General features: G+C 45.5%; 1 protein-coding gene across 2 annotated transcripts in view; it reads left to right on the top strand.

The window, feature by feature from the left end:
• Positions 1-19,976, top strand: part of SETX (senataxin) — a 50,713-nt gene that overhangs the window by 21,997 nt on the left and 8,740 nt on the right. For both annotated transcript variants that reach the window (XM_056538394.1, XM_056538393.1), the window contains exons 9-22: positions 1,533-5,309; positions 5,417-5,525; positions 5,604-5,783; positions 6,158-6,390; positions 6,797-6,964; positions 8,368-8,524; positions 10,368-10,469; positions 11,292-11,398; positions 12,227-12,298; positions 14,336-14,485; positions 14,562-14,669; positions 16,653-16,825; positions 16,939-17,031; positions 17,704-17,871. In XM_056538394.1, coding sequence (XP_056394369.1) covers positions 1,533-5,309; positions 5,417-5,525; positions 5,604-5,783; positions 6,158-6,390; positions 6,797-6,964; positions 8,368-8,524; positions 10,368-10,469; positions 11,292-11,398; positions 12,227-12,298; positions 14,336-14,485; positions 14,562-14,669; positions 16,653-16,825; positions 16,939-17,031; positions 17,704-17,871 — 5,597 coding nt within the window. The remainder of the gene's footprint in view (positions 1-1,532; positions 5,310-5,416; positions 5,526-5,603; positions 5,784-6,157; positions 6,391-6,796; positions 6,965-8,367; positions 8,525-10,367; positions 10,470-11,291; positions 11,399-12,226; positions 12,299-14,335; positions 14,486-14,561; positions 14,670-16,652; positions 16,826-16,938; positions 17,032-17,703; positions 17,872-19,976) is intronic.

Raw genomic sequence — 19,976 nt, 5'->3', positions numbered from 1 at the left:
ACCTTTCAAAAGGATCATGGGGCTCTCCGATAGAGATGCATGGAGGGAGCTTTGTACTGTGGTAGACACTGATCCTTCCGTGGGGAGATGTCATAGTGACGTGTCAGAAATGTTGTTCAGTGTGGGGATCTGGGTGCAGAGCCCCCACCAGTATTAAAAACAAAGGGACAGAAGAGCAAGGACTAAGCGTTTTTCTTATTTTTTTTATATATATTTTTTTTTTTCGTGCATTTTTATATTTTTTCCTCCTCCTTTCTATTCATCAGAATGCTTTACATTTTCCACCTACAGACCAATATGAGGCTTGTTTTTTCACCAATTTTACTTTGTAATGCCATCACTCATTTTATCACCAAAGCTACAGTGAAACCCCAAAAATTTTTTGTGGGACAAAATAAATTTTTTGTGGGACAAAAAAAATCTAAAACCTCATTTTGCAACTTTTTGACAGCCTCCATTTCTACACAGTGCACTTTTTAGTAAAAAAAAAAGGACACTTTGGCCCTCATTTACTATTGCAAACCCGACATGTTTTGTCGGGTTGTGCGCCAGATTCTGTCGCATTGCGCCAGAAATTCTTTCTGCGCCACAAATTCTGTCTGCGCCACAAATTCTGTCTGCGACAGAATTTGTGCCAGAATTGAAGAAACCCTGACTAACTCTCCATTTTGCATCGAAAACCCGAAAAAGGGGCGTGGCCGCTGGGGGAAGGGGGCGTGGTCTCCGTAAAGGGGGGTGTTCTTGACATTTTCACAAAAAAAAACAACATATTTACTAAGGTTTCCACGTAAAATGTGGTGGATTTGAGCCGAGGAAAACCCGACAGATCAGAGCATGTGTAAAAAAAAAAAAAAAAAGCAAAGTGTAAGGAAAGTGGAAAATGTAGGGAAACCTTAGTAAATACCGTGGAAAATAAATTGTAGGGAATTAAAACCCACAAAGAAACCTACACAACACTCTTAGTAAATGAGGGCCTTTATCTTTATTCTGCAGGTCCATAGAATTAAAACTATACCAAATTTATAAAGTGTTGTTTTATTTTACTACTTTTAAAATATAACCTTTTAAAAAAAAAAAAAAAATGACCAAAGTATTTTTTTTACATCTACACCATTGACCGTGCGGTTTATTAACAATATATTTTAAAAATTTGGACATTTACGCATGTGACGATATCTCCATATCTTTGTTTATTTTGGTTTACCTTATTTAATTTTTTTATTTGGAAAAATTGGGGTGATTCAAACTTCTATTAGGTAGGGGTTAAATCACATTTATTACGGTTTGTTTACCCCCCCCCCCCCCCCCCCCCCACACACACACATTTTTTACACAATTTTTTTTGTACACATAGGAGTACCCAACTGGTTCATAAGGAGTGTGTGTGTGTGTGATATTGCAGTTCTATCCCTTCTGCTTCAGTGTAATGAGGTTTCAGTCACAACTCATAGACAGGGTTTTAGTTTTACATTAAAAATGTTATAATTTTTTTTTATTTTTTACTAATTGTGACCATATATCTATATTTGCAGGACACTGGGTGGAAAAGTGCCATTTGTCCTGACTATTGTCCTAACATGTATGAAGATATGCAAAGTCTGGCGAATATTCTGCAGTCGGACATTGGTCAAGAAATGCGAGTCCACAATAGCACCTTCTTGTGGTTCATACCGTACGTGCAGTCTGTCATGGACCTGAAAGACCTGGGGATCGCCTACATAATGGAAGTGATTCACCACCTGTATTCTGAGATAAAGGACGTCCTCAATCCAAGAAATTTCAGTTGTGACAAGGTTTCAGAACTTTTTATCAGGGTCTTGGTTTCTGTCATTGAATTGCATAGGAACAAAAAGTGCCTTCACTTACTCTGGGTGAGCTCTCACAAATGGGTTGAGGTCCTGGTCAAGGGCTCTATGATTCCTACCAAAGACATGGTGGCACGGCCCAACTCGAAAATAACCTCCACCACGGCTTTGTCATCCTCACCAAATTCTCAGGTGCCATCTTCTGTACAGTTTTCTTGTATCCAGCTCATCAGGAGCCTTTTGCGAGAGGGATTCCAGCTGGGGCAGAATAATTGTAAGCAATATATGGACAAACTCAATCTTGTTATCAGGGGAAATGTTCTCTGGAACCCAGAATTTAAGTCTGAGGTGCAAGGTTTACAGAGTTGCCTTACTCAGATTATTAAGAGCATTAAGGACCGGACTTCTACAATTCCTAGTTCTGTGACAGAACAAACAACCATAAGCAAAGTTCAGTCTGTTCCCTTCATAAAGACTGAAAGGATTGATGAAGATGATGAATGGTATGGGCGCAGTAGTCGGTCTCCGCTCCCATCTCCAGACATCCCATTCGCCAGTACAAGCAGATCGTCAGAGATTGGATTTCGCTCTGGTTCTCCATCTCCCGATACTCACCCTCTCCGTGCCGGGAGGCCTTCAGAACAAAAGGGTGAAGGGTTATTTTTTCAAGTTAAAAAAGAACCTCAGGACGTCCAAACTAAAAGTCCTACATTTGGTTCTTCTTATCCGGCTGTTTTAAAGACTTCGATCAAAAAGGAACCGGTAGATGAAACGGTCCAAGAAAATGTGCATTGTAGTAAAAAGACTAAAGGATTGTGGTCAAAACTGAGTGAGGTCTTGACAAAGTCTTCGGTTGGAAAGGAAAAGATAAACCCTTCTGTATCTGAAGGTAACATTAGTAGCAGCACCGACACATCAAGTGCACTAAAGCCATGCTACGTGCGCATTAAGAAGGAGCAAGACTTGTCACAAAAAGAAAAATCCAGACCTTTTGGCAGCGACACTGATGAAGAAAGTGATGGTGACGACATTCCTCTGTCACAGGTCAGAAGTTCCTTGTGTGGGAAAGAAAAATGCTCGACTCCTGACAATCTTCCAGTCAGTGAACAGCTTCAGAGACTGTCACTAGAGAACGATCTGAGGCCGATTAAGAAGGAGCCGAACGGTAAGGTAGAATGTAATGACTTTGTGATGGAGAGTGAAGCAGACGATGAGCTTTCATTATCTGAAGTAAAAAAAAAGTTGCTGCTAAATATGGGTAAGAAGTTGGGTCCTTCCAATCCTACGGGTGACCAGGATCTTGGTCGTTCAGCTGCTCAAGAGGTGACTCCATCCCAAGACTTCAGTTCTATAGCGAGGAAAGTTAAGGGAAGCACAAGATCTTTGGTTACTGACGATTCTTCCTCCGAAACAGAGTTTTCCTCTGATCCTATTATAACCATCTCTGATGACTCTTCAGATGAGGAGCAGAAAGACTTTCTTAAATTTGTTAAAACCGAGAAACCGCAGTCCTGCCAAGCTGCAAGTTCTTCATCTTCAGCTAAGCTTATGCAAACGAAAATCGCACAAATAAAACAGGAGCCAGATATAGAAAATTTGGATGACTTAGACTCTCAGTGTTTTGAGTTCGAAACGAAGGACGACATTTACTCGGCTTGGACAGACTCCCAGTTAGAGGAGCAAAAAATGGATCTTCCAAAGAAATGTGAAAAGTCTGAAACCGACCAAATCCGTAATAGGGATTTTTACTATGCTAGTAACTATGATCAGTGGGGCTATGACACAGATTATATCTGTGATGATGTTATTGAAAAGGCGGCGGAAGATGCTGAGAAGCAATTTCAAGAATCATTAAAAGCTACAAATGCTCAAACAAGAGGTGAAAGCAGCGGCGATATATCTTCACATGAGAAGATGAGTTCAAAACAGTTCTATGGAAAGATCCCACGGGAGACAGAGACTAAAACTAACAAGTTTGATTCTAAAAGAAAACTGTCTAAAACTACGAAAGAAACTTTTAGGGTGGAGATTAAGTTGAAAGCTGACTCTTCTGTAAAGCAAAATAAAGTTGTGAATTCTAAACCAAGCCGAAGTAAAAGCCCACTGAAAGCACATGGACATGTTAGAAAGATAGGGAGCCCAGGCAAAGCTGTTGTCCCACCAAAGAAAATACGGAAATGTCCTGAACCAACTTCTACTGCCGAAAAACTTGGTCTAAAGAAACCTCCTCGTAAAGCCTTTGACTTGTCCCAAAGGTCCCTCGATAGCGTAACCGAACTGCGTAACTATGGGAAGGCCGCTGGGGTTGTGGAGACCAAGAGGCAGAAGGCAAAACTCATCTCTCCACAAGCCATACTGGTCAAGGGGAACAAAAAAATGTTGACTTGTCAGGAGCGTCAGTTTCACCGTCAGTCTAGGCCAAAGGATGCCGAGAAAAAAAGGCCAAGTAACACTGAGAAGCGTTCCCGACCTTCAGAGAATTCTAACAAACCAGTGCGAAAGACTAGGGACGGCGCTTCCTTTGTGCAGAGCAGACATGATAAAAATGAAAGACTAATCGACCCTTTAAGGAAAACTGAATCCCCGAAAAGATCCCCACTGCCTTCTACCAGCTCTGTTCCTGAGACAATGAGGGACGATGATTCAAATGGCCTGCCGAGGACTACCATGGCTCAACCTCCATCTTCTGTGCCTGCAGATATTATTCAGTCTTCTACAGAGCCAGAATTGGACGATTATGAAGATGAGGACGATGACCGATTATTTTTAACCCAAGCTGATCCTCTTGATATGGACCTATGCTCACAGGTGGATTCTGAAATAGTTCAAGACAATAGGCCACTTATTGTGGGGGAGCAATCTGCACCCATTCAGGAGGTGAAGAAAACGTTGCAATGCAAACACCCAGACTGCTCGGAGACGGTCTCTGCTCCTGGTCATCAGTGTCCGAAGCATAGCACGTCTGAGAAAACCGATGATCACCTCTTTGTTAGACCTGGTTTGCCTCCATCTTTCCAAAAACCTTCAAAACCAGCTACAACCAAGGTTTTCAGTACAGAGTCTGCTTCCCGAACTGCAAGCCTTACAAAGGACCTAGAAAATACTCCAAAGTATCCAACACTTCCAAAGGCTAAAGTTCAACTCCCGAAACCCCCTCTACCCAAACTAATCATGCCACAAAAAAAGGCCCCGGTCCAAACTACAAGTGGTGTTTTGCAGCCCCTCAGCAATCTAAATAATGTCCCAGTTCCACCCGCTTCAAACAGTGGTCCTGCCTCCACCGGGAGGTTTCCTGTACCTGTATGCTTACCACAGATGGACCAGGCCTGGCTCATGCGGGAGGTCCTACACTGGACATATGAAATGTTTGAAAACTTCCAGCAGTTTGGACCCCCCAGTAATCTCTGTCCATTACCTCTGATGAAGGTTCCTCTGAACTTTTCCAGTTATGATGAGTACTTTAAAGTGTTCTTCCCTTTGATGCTCCAGAACGCCTTTGAATCGGTAAGAGTCCTTCATAGTGGCCAAGTCACAAGTAATTTGCCTTTATGACTTACTGTACCTATGAATACTCCCCGCATCTCATTCACTACTGTCCATTGTGTTGACAGCTGGCACAAGAATGGAGAGATAAGCGACGGGTACAGGGCGCCCATCCATACAACCTATACCTGCAGAACTTCTGCCTCGATAGCCAGGTTAACAGGGGAGAGTTTCAAGGTAAAACCTTTCCTGAACATAAATAATCCACCTTCAGATATAACATTTCAAGGGCTAACGTGTTGTTTTCCTTACTAGCACGTATACGGGATAAGGATTTAAACTTCCAACGTCATCCAAAAGAGGATGATTTGGTGTTTCTACTCACCCCAGAGTCTCCGGACGTCCATTCCCGCGAGGAAAGAGACGCTCCTTCTTCACCGGCCTTTCATATGGGACACGTTTTCCGGTTTACCCGCTCTCAGAATACACAGAACTGTGAGTAGCAGGTCATGAGGATGGATCCTCTCTTATGTAAATTGTAGTTTTAGAGCTTCTCTAGTTTTAGAGGGGGTACTCTGCCCCTAGACATCTTATCACCTATACAAAGTATAGGGGATAAGATGTCTGATAATGGATGTCCTACCGCTGAGATCCCCATGGTCTCCAGCCAGGCACCCCGGTGTTCTGAAACAGCCGAAACTGAGGGGTCCCAGCAGTCGGGCATACAGCTGTTGCACAAATACAACTTCCAGCATGCCCAGGTATAATGTGGAGAGGTTTCCTGTCTGTCAACCTTTTTACGGTCATTTCGAAATAACATAAACCCAAGAAATGAGTTTAATTTTCACTGTCCTTATTTCCCCCCCTAGATGAGCATGAACAGTACACACTATGCAACTTATGTATCCACACTCGTGGAAATCTGTCGGCGTTCCGCAATGGACATGTGCAGTGCGTCATCATCGGAAGCTTTATAACAACCCTGCGGCAATATAAGGCTTTACTCCAGCTACAGAGGAACATGCTGTTCAGATCCTTCGTTCATCCCAACCCCACAGACTTTATGCCAAACAACAATGCAGAAAATAATCCCATCAGCTCCGTAAGTTCTTTCTACACAGTTTATGTACTGTTTTGGGGCAGACACAGGGTTATAATGTGGGTAAACATGAGTAAAATAATGTTTTTCTCACCCCGGTTGGTCCTGTTAGTAAGATAGAGCCCCTGATGCTAATATGCAAATTAGCTCTTTCGAGCAATGGAGGCTGGAGCCGACATTGCGAGCATCTCTGCCTCTGTCCTCTCTTCTCCCCTATCCCTGCCGGCTCCCGCCTCCAGCGATATGTATGGGGGTTTAATGTGGGGGGACAAGCTGTCAGATCCCCTTTAAAGGGTCCTGCTATGCTTCACCCTTCTCCAGAATACAGGCTGCCGTATCTAATTTTGTGTTCTGCAGATTCTGTGTCCTGAGGATAATGCTGCCTTCACGGTTTTCTTATTTGCTGCAGATCCTCAACTTGAAGGAATATAATAGTGGCCAGATAGTCGCTATAGAGAAAGCATTCGCCATGGTGACGCAACCTCCTCGGGTTCCCAAGATATGTCTGATACATGGTCCTCCAGGAACAGGCAAATCCAAGACCATAGTCGGCCTACTGTACAGAATCCTCATGGAGGTATGTGGTCACGGACAGTGTAAAGAAAAGCGGTCACTAGGTTTATACTGCTCTGAGACCAACCTAAGCTAATGACAGCACAATGTATTACTTGCATATGGGGGAGAACGGGCGCCGTGCTGTGCCGCTACCTCCACCCACTGATTGCTGATTGACAGCTATCTGCCTGTACACCAAGTAGACTGTATGCTTAACTGGCACGCATCTGCCTGATGCTTAACTGGCACACACATACGTACGCAATCCGCTCCATAAGATAATATAAAGGGAGCTCCGAAGCTGAGCTTGCTTCATAGATGGTGGGGGTCGGCTACTATCAGTAGCTGACAGTCACCGGCAGTTACTGACATCAACAATCTTGCTAATGTGGTCATTTTAAATGCCATAGTGATTGGTCATTTAGCCACTTAAATGCCATGTCATTTAGCCTTTAAAATGTCACAATTGCTAAGTGCCATGCTGTGGGGTGCCCTATCAGCTCCTCCACAGTGCGATCACAGGGTGCCAATCTGTTATTGTGGAAGCCAGATGCCTTAAAGGGGTACTCCGCCTAGACATGTTATCCCCAATCCAAAAAATAGGGGATACGATCTCTGATTGCTCCATCTCTCCTGCAGCACCCCTATCATCTGGTGCACAGAGCGAGCTTCGCACTGTGCCTGATGACTGGCAATACAGGGGCCGGAGGATCGTGATGTCACGGCCTCGCCCCCTTGTGACGTTACGCCTCGCCCCCTTAATGCAAGTCTATGGGAGGGGGTCGCTCCATGCACCAGATGATAGGGATGCTGCAGGAGAGATCGCGGGGGTTCCCAGTGGCAGGACCCCCACAATCAGACATCTTATCCCCTATCCTTTGGATATGGGATATGATGTCTAGGGACGGAATACCCCTTTTAAAAGGGCCTTCCCTGTCTGCCATGGTCGATCACCTAATACAGCCTACCTCAGCCAGGCTGCACTAACAGAGCACAGATATCACTGATCCTTGCAGTGCAATAGCATCAGTATAAGCAATCTTTTCAGAATGAGCAATCTCTTGGACCAGTATAAGCAATCTGACCACTTAAAAAGTGTAAAATAAATAAATAAAAATCTACAAAAATCACCTTCTTGATCCCGGTGTGAAAAAAAGGAAGGCGAGAACATTTTCTTATTTGTGGTCACATCATACGGTACCAATCAAATCCACAGATCACTATACTGAAAGTGCATGCTAAGGGCGGCTGCGCCTTCCTTCTGCTGTGGTCCGTGCAGGAGGAATGTGGTATTGCACCATGACCATTCAGACACCATGTAATACATAGTCTAGCTAAGACCTCCCATGTGAACAGGCCTTGATGAGGTTTATAGGGCTCCAAGGTCTCTATGGTAATGGACAAACCGTTTAAATTTTTCTGCAGAAGAGGAACAGCAATGTCCCAGTGCAGAACTTTAACGCCAAAAATAAACGCAATAGAGTTCTGGTCTGTGCCCCATCCAACGCGGCGCTGGACGATCTGATGAAAAAGATTATATTGGAATTCAAGGAGAAATGTAATGACAAGAAGAACACCCTAGGTAAGGAGGAGCGGAGGGCGATGGAGGAGTTACATGCGTATGGCTGGTCAGTCTGGTATGCTGTAAAGCAGTGTTTTTCAAACAGTATGTCTTCAGCTGTTTTTTCAAAACTACAACTCCCAGCATGCCCGGACAGCCAAGGGCTGTCCGGGCATGCTGGGAATTGTAGTTTTGCAACAGCTGGGGACACACTGTTCGGAAAACACTGCTGTAAAGGTTGTTTGCAGGAGTTTCTCTAGGGTATTTTGGTTTCTTTCCACACTCTAGAGCAGTGTTCCCAACCAGTGTGCCTCCAGCTCTTGCAAAACTACAACTCTCAGCATGCCCGGACAGCCAAAGGCTGTCCGGGCATGCTGAGAGTTGTAGTTTTGCAACAACTAGACGGCTGCAAGTTGGACAAATAAGCCTTAGAGCAGTGTTTCCCAACCAGGGTGCCTTCAACTGTTGCAAAACTACAACTCCCAGCATGCCTGGACAGCTGTTGGCAGTCCGGGAATGCTGGGTGCTGTAGTTTTGCAATAAGCCTTAAAGGGGTACTCGGGTGGAATTTTATTTATTTTTTAATCAACTGGTGCCAGAAAGTTAAACAGATTTGTAAATTGCTTCTATTAAAAAATCTTAATCCTTCCAGTACTTATTAGCTGCTGAATACTACAGAGGAAATTATTTTCTTTTTGGAACACAGAGCTCTCTGCTGACATCACGAGCACAGTGCTCTCTGCTGACATCTCTGTTCATTTTAGGAACTGTCCAGAGCAACATATGTTTTCTATGGGGATTTTTCTACTCTGGACAGTTGTTAAAATGGACAGAGGTGTCAGCAGAGAGCACTGTGGTCGTGATGTCAGCAGAGAGCACTGTGTTCCAAAAAGAAAATAATTTCCTCTGTAGTATTCAGCAGCTAATTAGTACTGGAAGGATTACGATTTTTTTAATAGAAGCAATTTACAAATTTGTTAAACTTTCTGGCACCAGTTGATTAAAAATAAAAAAATTTTTCTCTGGAGTACCCCTTTAACCCCTTAAGGACGCAGGATTTTTCAGTTTTTGTATTTTTGTTTTTTCCTCCTTACCTTTTGAAAATCATAACCCTTTAAATTTTCCACCCAAAAATCCATATTATGGCATATTTTTTGCGTCACCAATTCTACTTTGCAGTGACATCAGTCATTTTACCCAAAAATCCACGGCGAAACAGAAAAAAATTAATTGTGCGACAAAATCGAAGAAAACATGTAATTTTGTAATTTTTGGGGGCTTCCGTTTCTACGCAGTGCATATTTCGGTAAAATGACACCTTATCATTATTCTGTAGGTCCATACGATTACAATGATCCCCTACTTATATAGGTTTCATTTTGTCGCACTTCTGGAAAAAATCATAACTATATGCAGGAAAATTTGTACGTTTAAAAATGTCATCTTCTGACCCCTATAACTTCTTTATTTTTCCACGTACAGGACTGATCACTTTTTATTCATTTTTTTAATGGTATAAAAAGTGACCAAAAATACGCTTTTTTAGACTTTGGAATTTTTTAATGTGTACACCATTGACCGTGCGGTTTAATTACTTTTTAAGTTCGGACATTTATGCACGTGGCGATACCACATATGTTTATTTTTATTTACACTGTTTTTTTATGGGAAAAGGGGGAGGACGTGAATATACGTCCTTCGTCGTTAAGGGGTTAAAGCAGCTTTCCCATCCAATATGCCTCCAGCTGTTGCAAAGCTGCTACTCTATTATTACATATAAATAGTCTTAAGGGTTTTGATGCTTTTTTTTTAAAGGGATTGTTCATGTTACACATAGTAATAACAGGCTTGTGTACGATTCCAGGGAACTGCGGGGACATAAACCTGGTGCGGCTGGGAGCGGAGAAGACCATAGATTCTGATGTTGTGAAGTTCAGCCTGGATTGCCAAGTCAACTACAGAATCAGTGAGTGTCCAATGTCCCAAACCCTCATCATACATAAAGTTACCGAAATGTGATGCCGAAAGAGAACTCCTGGTCCTTGTAGTCCACAATACTTTCATCTTCTGACAGTTAGCACCTAATGGACAGGACTAGTTTGTGTTGCTCCGGTATTCGCAACACAGAACTGCACAGAACGGTCAGCGTTAACCTAGTTGACAGCCGTTTAACCCATATGGCCCTGCCACCTGGGATTAAAAGGGGGATCATACATGTACGACAGCCGCTCCATAGGAGAATATGAAGCAAACTCCGAAGCTGAGATAGATGGTGGGTGTCGGCTGCTATCAGTAGCTGACAGTCACCGGCAATTACTGACATCAGTGATCACGCTGAGATCTGTCATTTATCCCCTTAAATGCCACAATTAAAGGGGAACTCCGGTACATATGTTCTTATACCCTATCCACGAGATAGAGGATAAGTGTCTGATCGCGGGGGCCCAACCACTGGGACCCCTCGCGATGTCCTGCCTTGTTCTCCTCATGCACGGAGCGACCTCCGCTCTGTGCATGGATTACTGTCGACCATCACATGAAGCAGTGGCCGACATACCCCTAGGAGTGCCAGAGATGCTAAAGTGCTGCGTGCATGAGGAGAACTGGACAGGAGATTACGGGGGTCCCAGAGGTCGGACCCCTGCTATCAAATGCTTCTGGATAGGGGAGAAAAACATCTACCGGCGTTCCCCTTTATTAGCGAAAGGTTTTCATCATGGCTACAGGTAATGCAGGACTTTGTATTTGTCTCCTTTTTTGTGACTGATGACTCTTCATGTGTTTTCAGGCAGAGCTCAACAGGATCACGGCATTTATCGGAGGAAGGAAGAGCTGGACAGGAAGCTCGATCAGCTCTCCCGCCAGAAAGCCATGGAGCGCTGCAACAAGCAAACCGTGAGTGAAGCTCCATTTTCCTGACATGGGTTTGCATTAGGCTCTTACTTTATAGTGATAAGTGCCGTGTAACTGGGACAAGAGGATTCAGTCCATTGTTTTTCCCAAGTGTGGTATTCTCCATACAGATACTACAGCCTGCTTGTTGCCATTGCTGTTCTATAGAATATGGTTAGTTGTAAATTAAAGTGGCATTTCCATCTTTACATATTATTTCTTCCCTGCAAAGCTGGTTGGTTGGGAGCGCCGCTCAGCAGGCAGAACCTAGAGGAGGACACATTGATCAATTGGTACCCCATAAAGTGATGGTATATCATAGTGATGAGAATACCCCATTAAAGGTGTATTCTGCCCCTAGACATCTTATCCCCTATCCAAAGGGGATAAGGGGAGTCCGGCCGCTGGGTCCCCCAGGATCTTGGGGCTGGCACCCTGCCGTTCTGAACATTTATGTTCAGAATGCAGGCTTTGGGCGGCCATAGTTGATGTCATGCCTCGCCCCTCCATTCATTTCTATGGGAGGGGGTGTGACGGCTACAGCCGTCACGCCCCCTCCCATAGACATGAATGGAGGGGGCGTGACATGACATCACTGCCACCTGAAGCTGGCGTTCCGAACTTAAATTTTTGGTGCATGGAAGGGGGTCGACATATTCCCCCCCCCCCATGCATTCCCTATAGAAAAGCTGGATGCAGTGAAGTGCTGTTACTAGTGTATAGGGGATACTTTTTTAAAACGCAGAAGTACCTCTTTAATATTCATAGAATTGGATTGTTACTTCCTCTGTGTTACTGACACTTATGATTTGCTCCATTCATATTGAACAGTGCGAACAGCTGGATCAGCAAATGGATCAGCTTTCTAAGGAGCGGCAACATCTGGCAAACACTCTAAGAGAGGTAAAAGCTTGAATGACCTTCCCATCATCTGCATGTTATTGACATGGAATAACTCGCGCATCGTATGATCTGCTGCCAAGTGTCCAGAGGGCGTTCCTGAACCAGAGAAGTGTCTTTCAGCTGTTTAAAGGGGTTATCCAACATAAGGTGACTTTAGTCATTAAATGTCATACAGTAATGGACGTGCTTACCAAGGATCTGTGCTTGTGTTGGTGGTAAATGGTCATGTCCTGTGTCCCCCATCACCCTGCTGGGTTGTATTTGGGAACTGGCTACTTCCGGTTTCTATGGCCTCCCTCAGACTACAATCCCCAGCACCCTTTGTTTCAAGGTGGGAGGTGATTTATTTTTTTCCCCCACCCATTGCACCACAGCCACGCTCCCCTTGATCACATGACTTGCCTGATATCACCTGATACACAAGCTCTGGATCTGTGTGATGATGAATTCACGCACGTGTGCACCGGTAATGTCACACTCAACAGACGAAGCAGCCTGACTTGTGATGTACTGTCTCGGGCCGCACAGCAAGCTGGGAAAGGTGACAACACTAATTTTGTAGGCTGCAGAAAAGGAACTCTTGGGGAAAAGAGAGACAAAGAAATTCGATTACCCCCCCCCCCTCCAAACTCAGGTAAGTGAAGTATATTGGTAACTAGACTAAATTGGCTACCCCTGTCTCACATTCAAAGACCCAAAAATCCTGGAATACCCCTTTAAACTTTCTCCTTCACCTCTCCTTTGCCTTTTATTGACAGCTCCAGTTGTCTCTTATGTCATACTACATCCTAACCAGCTGGAGCTGTCAATCAAGCAGTAGGGAGGTGATGGAGACTGTTTACAGCGGAGAAGCCCGCACTTCCCTGGTTCAGGAATCCCATATGGACCCTTGGCATCTCAAAGACCCATAAGACCCATATTACTTAAATGTTTAGACCCCATCGATCTTTAAGCCGGGAAAAGTGCGTAGTTGTGCGTCTCGCCCCCTCGTATCATTGATTATCCCCATCGATTTATAATTACTTTTCTCATGCATTGGGCCGGAGATCACAACAAGCTGTGTAGCAAAGCGCATAACCGCGCGCTTCTCCTGGGTGGTTTTAAAGACCCCCGACCGAAAACTTTTCAAATAGTTTTTTTTTTTTTTTTGTAATGACAGGGACACATTTTAGCTGAGTGTTTCCAAACCAGTGTGCCTCCAGCTGTTGCAAAACTACAACTCCAAGCATGCCCGGACAGCCTTTGGTTGTCCGGGCATGCTAGGAGTTGTAGTTTTGCAACAGCTGGAGGCACGCTAGTTGGAAAACACTGTCCTAAGACATGCCAAATTTGGTTGACATTTTGCTGCATAGTTGCTGCTGAGTATTTTCATACCTATTGGAGTCAATGAGTAGCAAAATCAGATGCAGAAAACACGCAGCTTCAAAATATGGCACGTGTGACCCTATCCTAAAGGGGAACTCCGATGCATAAATTCAGATCACCTATACACAGGATGGGGGATAAGTATCTGATGGTGGGGGTGCACGGCAGGTGATTGGTTCAATGGGCCATCTCTTGCACTTTTCCAGGAAGATGGGGCCAGAGTACATGGAGGACAATAAGTAGACAGGGCCCCGTACAGGAGATTCAGGGGTCTGATGGTTGGATAGAGGATAAGTGTCTGATAAGTTCAGACTACCCCCTTCATGCAGTGGTTGACAGTAATGAGGAGAGCTGTATGCCGATAGGGGATAAGAACTTATGTACTGGAGTTCCCCTTTAGTCAATCCGAAATATGAAATCCATAGCTAAATAAGTCCATGTGAACACACCCTAACCCTAGATTGTAGTGTATACAGGTTTTGATGTCATAAAGGATTCTTTGAGTGTAATACACAAAACTCTTTTTCTGGCCCAACAACAATTTGCTACAGTGTATCAGTGCAGGTAAAATGTATCAATCTAAAGTGCGGACTGGATACTAGTCAGTAATGCACTGATACATAGCGGTGGTTTTTGTGGCTTATGTTATCGTGCTGTCTTTTTCGTGAAAAGCTGCGCCGGAGACCCCAGGAGGTGCAGAGGAATATCATTCTAGAGTCCCACGTCATCTGCTGCACGCTGAGCACGAGCGGGGGGCTTCTGCTGGAGTCCGCCTTCAGGCAGCTGGGACAAGAACCCTTCAGCTGCGTCATTGTGGACGAGGTCAGTACACCGGGGGTTGTTAATGTGACATGTGATGTACAGGTCGATCCCTGACTCCTGGATTCTCCTCCCTCAGGCCGGGCAGTCGTGTGAAGTGGAGACCATCATCCCTCTTCTCCATCGATGTACTAAGCTGGTTTTGGTGGGAGACCCCGAGCAGCTTCCTCCCACCGTCATCTCCACAGTAAGTACAAGGATTTTTATTTTATCTTCTCCATTCACATCCAGAGTTGGTCCCAAAATTCTGCTGGCTGCCCTTGAAAACAGACATCGGCGTTAGCTCCTCCTACTTGTCTCAACTCCCACAATGCACTGCTCCCTGACGATGAGGCGTGTGCAGATTTCTGAATGCTGCTTTAGACGTAAATGTAACAGTAAGGCTAAGTTCAGTAAGGCTGGAATTTCCGTCCGGAATTCGACTTAGGAATTTCAGTCTAAAATTCTGGTGCAGCAGAATCCCATTGTTAGCAATGAGATTCCGCCGCACAGTGCACATTACGTAACTTTAGGGGCGGATATTCTGCCACCAAAATAATGATCACGCTTATACGCTCAGATGGAATGTCTCCCACCGGAAATTCTGTAGTGTGAACCTAACCTTAAAGGGTTACTCCACTGGAAAACTGGTGCCAGAAAGTTTTAACAGATTTCTAAATTACTTCTATAAAAAAAATCTTAATCCTTCCAGTACTTATGAGCTGCTGTATGCTCCACAGGAAGTACTTTTCTTTTTGAATTTCCTTTGTCTGACCACAGTGCTCTCTGCTGACACCTCTGTCCATGTCAGGAACTGTCCAGAGCAGGAGAGGTTTGCTATGGGGATTTGCTTCTACTCTGGGCAGTTCCTAAAATGGACAGAGGTGTCAGCAGAGAGCACTGTGGTCAAAAAGAGAGGAAATTCAAAAAGAATTGCTCTGTGGAGCATACAGCAGCTAATAAGTACTGAAATTATTAAGATTTTTTTAATAGTAGTAATTTACAAATCTGTTTAACTTTCTGGCACCAGTTGATTTAAAAAAAAAAAAAAAAAAAAAAAATATATATAATGTTTTCCAGTGGAGTACCCCTTTTAACGATAATCTGTCATCAGCATCACGTTGTACAGTCTTGTAGTGCAGGTGACACTGATGACTGTGATTCTCAGGTATGCTTGGAGGATGTTCTCAAACCCCCTGTGCACGGTGATATCTGGCCGTCATCTTCCTATTAACGCCTCCAGCACGGGGTTTGGGAACCTGCTCCAAGCAGGCCATTTTCTTATACTGAAGAAGTGGAAGCTGGGATCGGTACGTATCATTGTCCTCAGTTTCACCTGCACTTACCTGTTGTACAGGCTTGTCAGGTGGGTGACCATCGTACTTTCTGGTCCACGCTCCATGTCTCTGTTCCGCCACAATCCCTGTTTTTTAGTACATGCAAATGACCTGCTTGGTGCACAGTGACATCCGGCCGGCATCTTCCTGGTAACACCTCCCCCCCCCCCCCCCCCCCCCCCCGTACTGAGTCTCTGCAGAGGGAACACTCCCCGGAGCCGGGACCGGTAAGTATCATTATCATCAGTGTCACCTGCACTACAAGACTGAACAACAAGTTAGTGCGGGTGATACTGATGACAACAGATTCCTGTCACTTTTGCACTTTATTTAATCTTGCATTGAACCAAGTTGCTGAAGTATGAAGATGCAGAAACCAGCACTAGTGCTTAAGAAGCTTTATTATAAGTCTATTAAATATCCATAAAAAATACTCACTATAAAAAAAAGGACATGACCAAAATAAAAACACAGGAAAAACGCACCTCAAACTAATGCGTTTCATGTCTATTGATGTGCCATGAGTAAGGCTCTATAGACCTGAAACCTGTTAGTTTAGGGTGCGTTTGGCGTTTGTTTATCTTGTACGTGTTTTTTTATATATATATTTTTTTTTTAGTGTTTTTTTTCATTGACTTTTAACTGACTTCTAATGAAGTGAAGTTTAATCTGCACAGTTGTTTGCTCAAGGATCATTACATTTGGTATGTTAGGACCGCCATGCACCCCATAACTCATATATGAAGAAATTTTGGAAGTTCTCAACTTCATGACGTATTGAGTAGACAGACCCTTACACCCATTGTAGAGCTGTTTTCTCACCTTGTTGATTTTGTCTCCTCCGCTTCCTTCAGAAAGCAGAAGACTTGGGCTATGGACAGTCCCTGATGGCACGGCTTTACCGCTATTTGGAGGCCAAGGGTCACGGCTCCCTTATTCAGCAGCTTAGGGTTCAGTATCGGATGCACCCAGACATTTGTCTCTTTCCGTCGAACTATTTCTACAATCGTGCACTGAAAACGGATCGGTGAGCGCACGTCACATGACCCCGTCCTGTTGTAATCGGTGGAGTAACCCATGCGATTAGCTTATGTTTTTTCTTTTTCTTTTTTTTTTTCTTTTTTTTTTCTTTTTTTGCAGAGCAACAGAGGAAGTGCGGTGCTCCTCAGATTGGCCCTTCCAGCCATACATAGTGTTTGACGTGGCAGATGGCCTTGAGAAAAAAGAGAAGGAGTAAGTACAGCTGTCTGGTGCAGTTGTATCAGTCACAAACAGTTGAATCCTGCACTGATACATTGTAACAAAAAAAAATCCTGGAGAGAGATTTGTATCACAGGATTCCACTCAGGAGCTCCTGCAGGGATCATGTGATACTGTCTGTGACTCCCTTCTCTGAGGGTACTGTCAACAGTTTGTCACATGACAAGCTAAAATGTCATGTGACTCCAGAGAACACTGGGACCCCCCCCTTCTCCCAATGTTTGACATAGCGTCGTGTCAGCATTTGACGAGACCAGTGACGTAAAGGTAGTGCTGATATTACTGCTCATTAGCTTAATGACTCATTAGATAAGGCAGCAGGGAGCCCATTCTATTGGAAACTACTGTAACTGAGAGAGGCTCCCTACTGCCTTATCTAATGAGTCATAAATCTAATGAGCAGTAATATCAGCTTCCCCCTTCACATCACTGGTCCCGTCCCAAGCTGACATGAGGGGGAAGCAAACTCCCTTGTAAGCTGTGACATCACAGGGTCTCAAAGCAAACAGCTCAGCTCAGCTGATGTGGAGAGATCTGTGCACTATGGCTAATAACATTATATTACTAAGTTGCTTTATTATACTTTTTGACACCGTACACAGGTTGTACTGACAACCCCTTTACCACGGTTTCCTTCTCCATCAGGTCATTTGCCAACCCACAGGAGGTCAAGATGGTAGTGGCGCTGGTAAAACTTATTAAAAGCAAGAAGAAGGAATTTACATTCCGTAACATTGGGATCATCACCCCGTACCGCGCCCAGAAGATGCTGATCATAGAAGAACTCCGCAAAGAGTTTGGAAAAGACTCGAGGTGAGAAAAGTCACATGTAATGGGAAATCCTGTAAAGAGGGAAGACTTGACCGCCCTACAATGGGTCCTGGTTGATCTCTAACTCCACCCTAATGGGCAAAGCCAGCAGCTTGTGGTGCATATAAATGGGCGCCAGAGTGACAACCGCAGAAGCTCCACAAGATCCGGTGGTTTCACCTGTTGGGCTCACAGTCTGGAGGTAATAAGGAGGTAATGTGTAATCCACCATAAAGAGACTGTCACTGCTGGGGCCTTTGCTGGGAGGCTGAGCTGAGTTTTTCTTGAGCAGAGCACTTCATTGGGGGACACAGGACCATGGTTATATGCTGCTTGCCACTAGGAGGCTTACAATAGGTTAAAAAGCTAAAGAAAGTCGTCCCCTCCCGGCAGGATATACCCACCTCGTGGCTCTGAGCAACTCAGTTTTAGCTTAGTGTCAGCAGGAGTTAGACGCAGGTCTGGAGCTCTCCAGACCTGGTCTTATTTCTTTAGTTTTTTTCCTAGTTTCAGTTTCTAGTTAGATTTTCTCTCAGTTTTTTTCTTTTCTCTAGCGTTGGGTGACAGGGAAATGGCGCTGCCTGATTTTCCCCCCCCCCACCTACGAGCTAGGGGCACGGTGCATTGCTGAATGGGCCTTTAACCACTCCTCGCCATCAGCCAGCGCTTGGTGGTGTACCCTGGGTCTGGGTCCCCAGTTTGCCCTGTTTGACAGCTGTCTGGCTTTAGGCAGGTGGCCCTAGCTGGCCGAAGACTTCATGGGTGAGTATGCTAGCAGCTCTGTAGGTGAGTATGTCCCTCCTTCCTTCCCTGGGCCCCTCTCTTCTATGGCTGGGGAATCTGTGTTTTCTCTGGCGGTTAATCTGCCAACCTGTCCCCATCTTTCTGGGAAGGTAGGGGTTAACTTGCCTGTGATCCTTTCTGCTCTGCCCTGGGCTTCCCTCGGTGTCCTCCCGGTCCTTGCATGGGGGCCGGGGGCGAGGCTCTCACTTTAGGGCCTTTTAGTCTTCACCTGTTGCGGCCTCCGTTCCGGCGCTCTTTCCACTCTGGCGGTGCTCTGTACTGCCAGAGGTCTCCTCTGTTGCTGGGCTGTGCTCCCCTTCATGCTCGAAACCCCTCTCTGACTTCCGGCGCTCTTATCGGTCGGGCCGTGAGCAGTGTAACTAATCTATCCCACGGCTTCGCCCTACCCGTAGCTCCGCCCACCTTTTTGCACGCTGGGCTTCCTGGCGCTCCTCCTCTCCTGGCCAGCCTGTCTTCTCGCGCAGTGCGCCCCGGGACCTGACGTTACCCTTACAGGAGGGGTGTGCGCTGCAAGGGGCTATATTTTTCCTCCCCCTGCTTCTCCCGTCCTATAGGGGCCAAGCTTCAGGGGTCATCTGACTCCTCCTACTACCCTGCTCCTACATGGACCTTCAGGGCTCTGGTTTTGCACAGCTCAGCATAGCCTCTCTGCAGCCTCCCTGTCCTACAGTCTGCTCCAGCTGCTCCTTCAAGACCTGCATCTCATCTCTCTGGGCACAGGACCTGGGTGAGCTCGTTCCTTGTCTGTCTCACTGGTGGCTTTGTCCGACACCTCCCCCCCCCCCCCCCCTCCCTGGCAGATGACCTCTGCTCTGGTCACTTACTATGCCTACTATACTATGCTCGGGCTGTAAATCTAAACTGCCAGGCGGCTCCACTGAACCTGTCTGTCCGCCTGTGCGTCCTTGCGGCCAAGTCCTCCTGTGGCTACCGATCAGGATGGTCCGCTGGACTGTGGAAGGTCTGATTTCCTCTCTCTCTCCCTCTCTCTCAGACCATCTCAGATTTGGCCAGGGTCTCCCAGGAGGTGGTCTCCGCCTTGGGGCGATCCTCACAGGCAAGGGTGCTCAAGGGACATCTCCCTTGAGCACCCTTCCGCCATTCCTTACGGCCCTCCCGTGGCCGTCCGGACCCAGTATCCGCGCCTCCTTTCCCAGTCCACCTCCACCCGTTCCAAGACTCCTGTGGTGCGCTCCTGGTCCCCAGGGGAACTTGTGGATTCGGAATCGGAACCCCTCTCTGACTCAGAAGAGGCTTCCCGTATGTCAGATCTGGTGGACGGTCTGGTGTCGGCAGTCAGGGAC

This window comes from Hyla sarda, chromosome 9, assembly GCF_029499605.1.
Source record: "Hyla sarda isolate aHylSar1 chromosome 9, aHylSar1.hap1, whole genome shotgun sequence".
Lineage (NCBI taxonomy): Eukaryota > Metazoa > Chordata > Amphibia > Anura > Hylidae > Hyla > Hyla sarda.
Note: the sequence above shows the minus strand (reverse complement) of the source record. Positions and strands in the feature narration are given on the sequence as shown.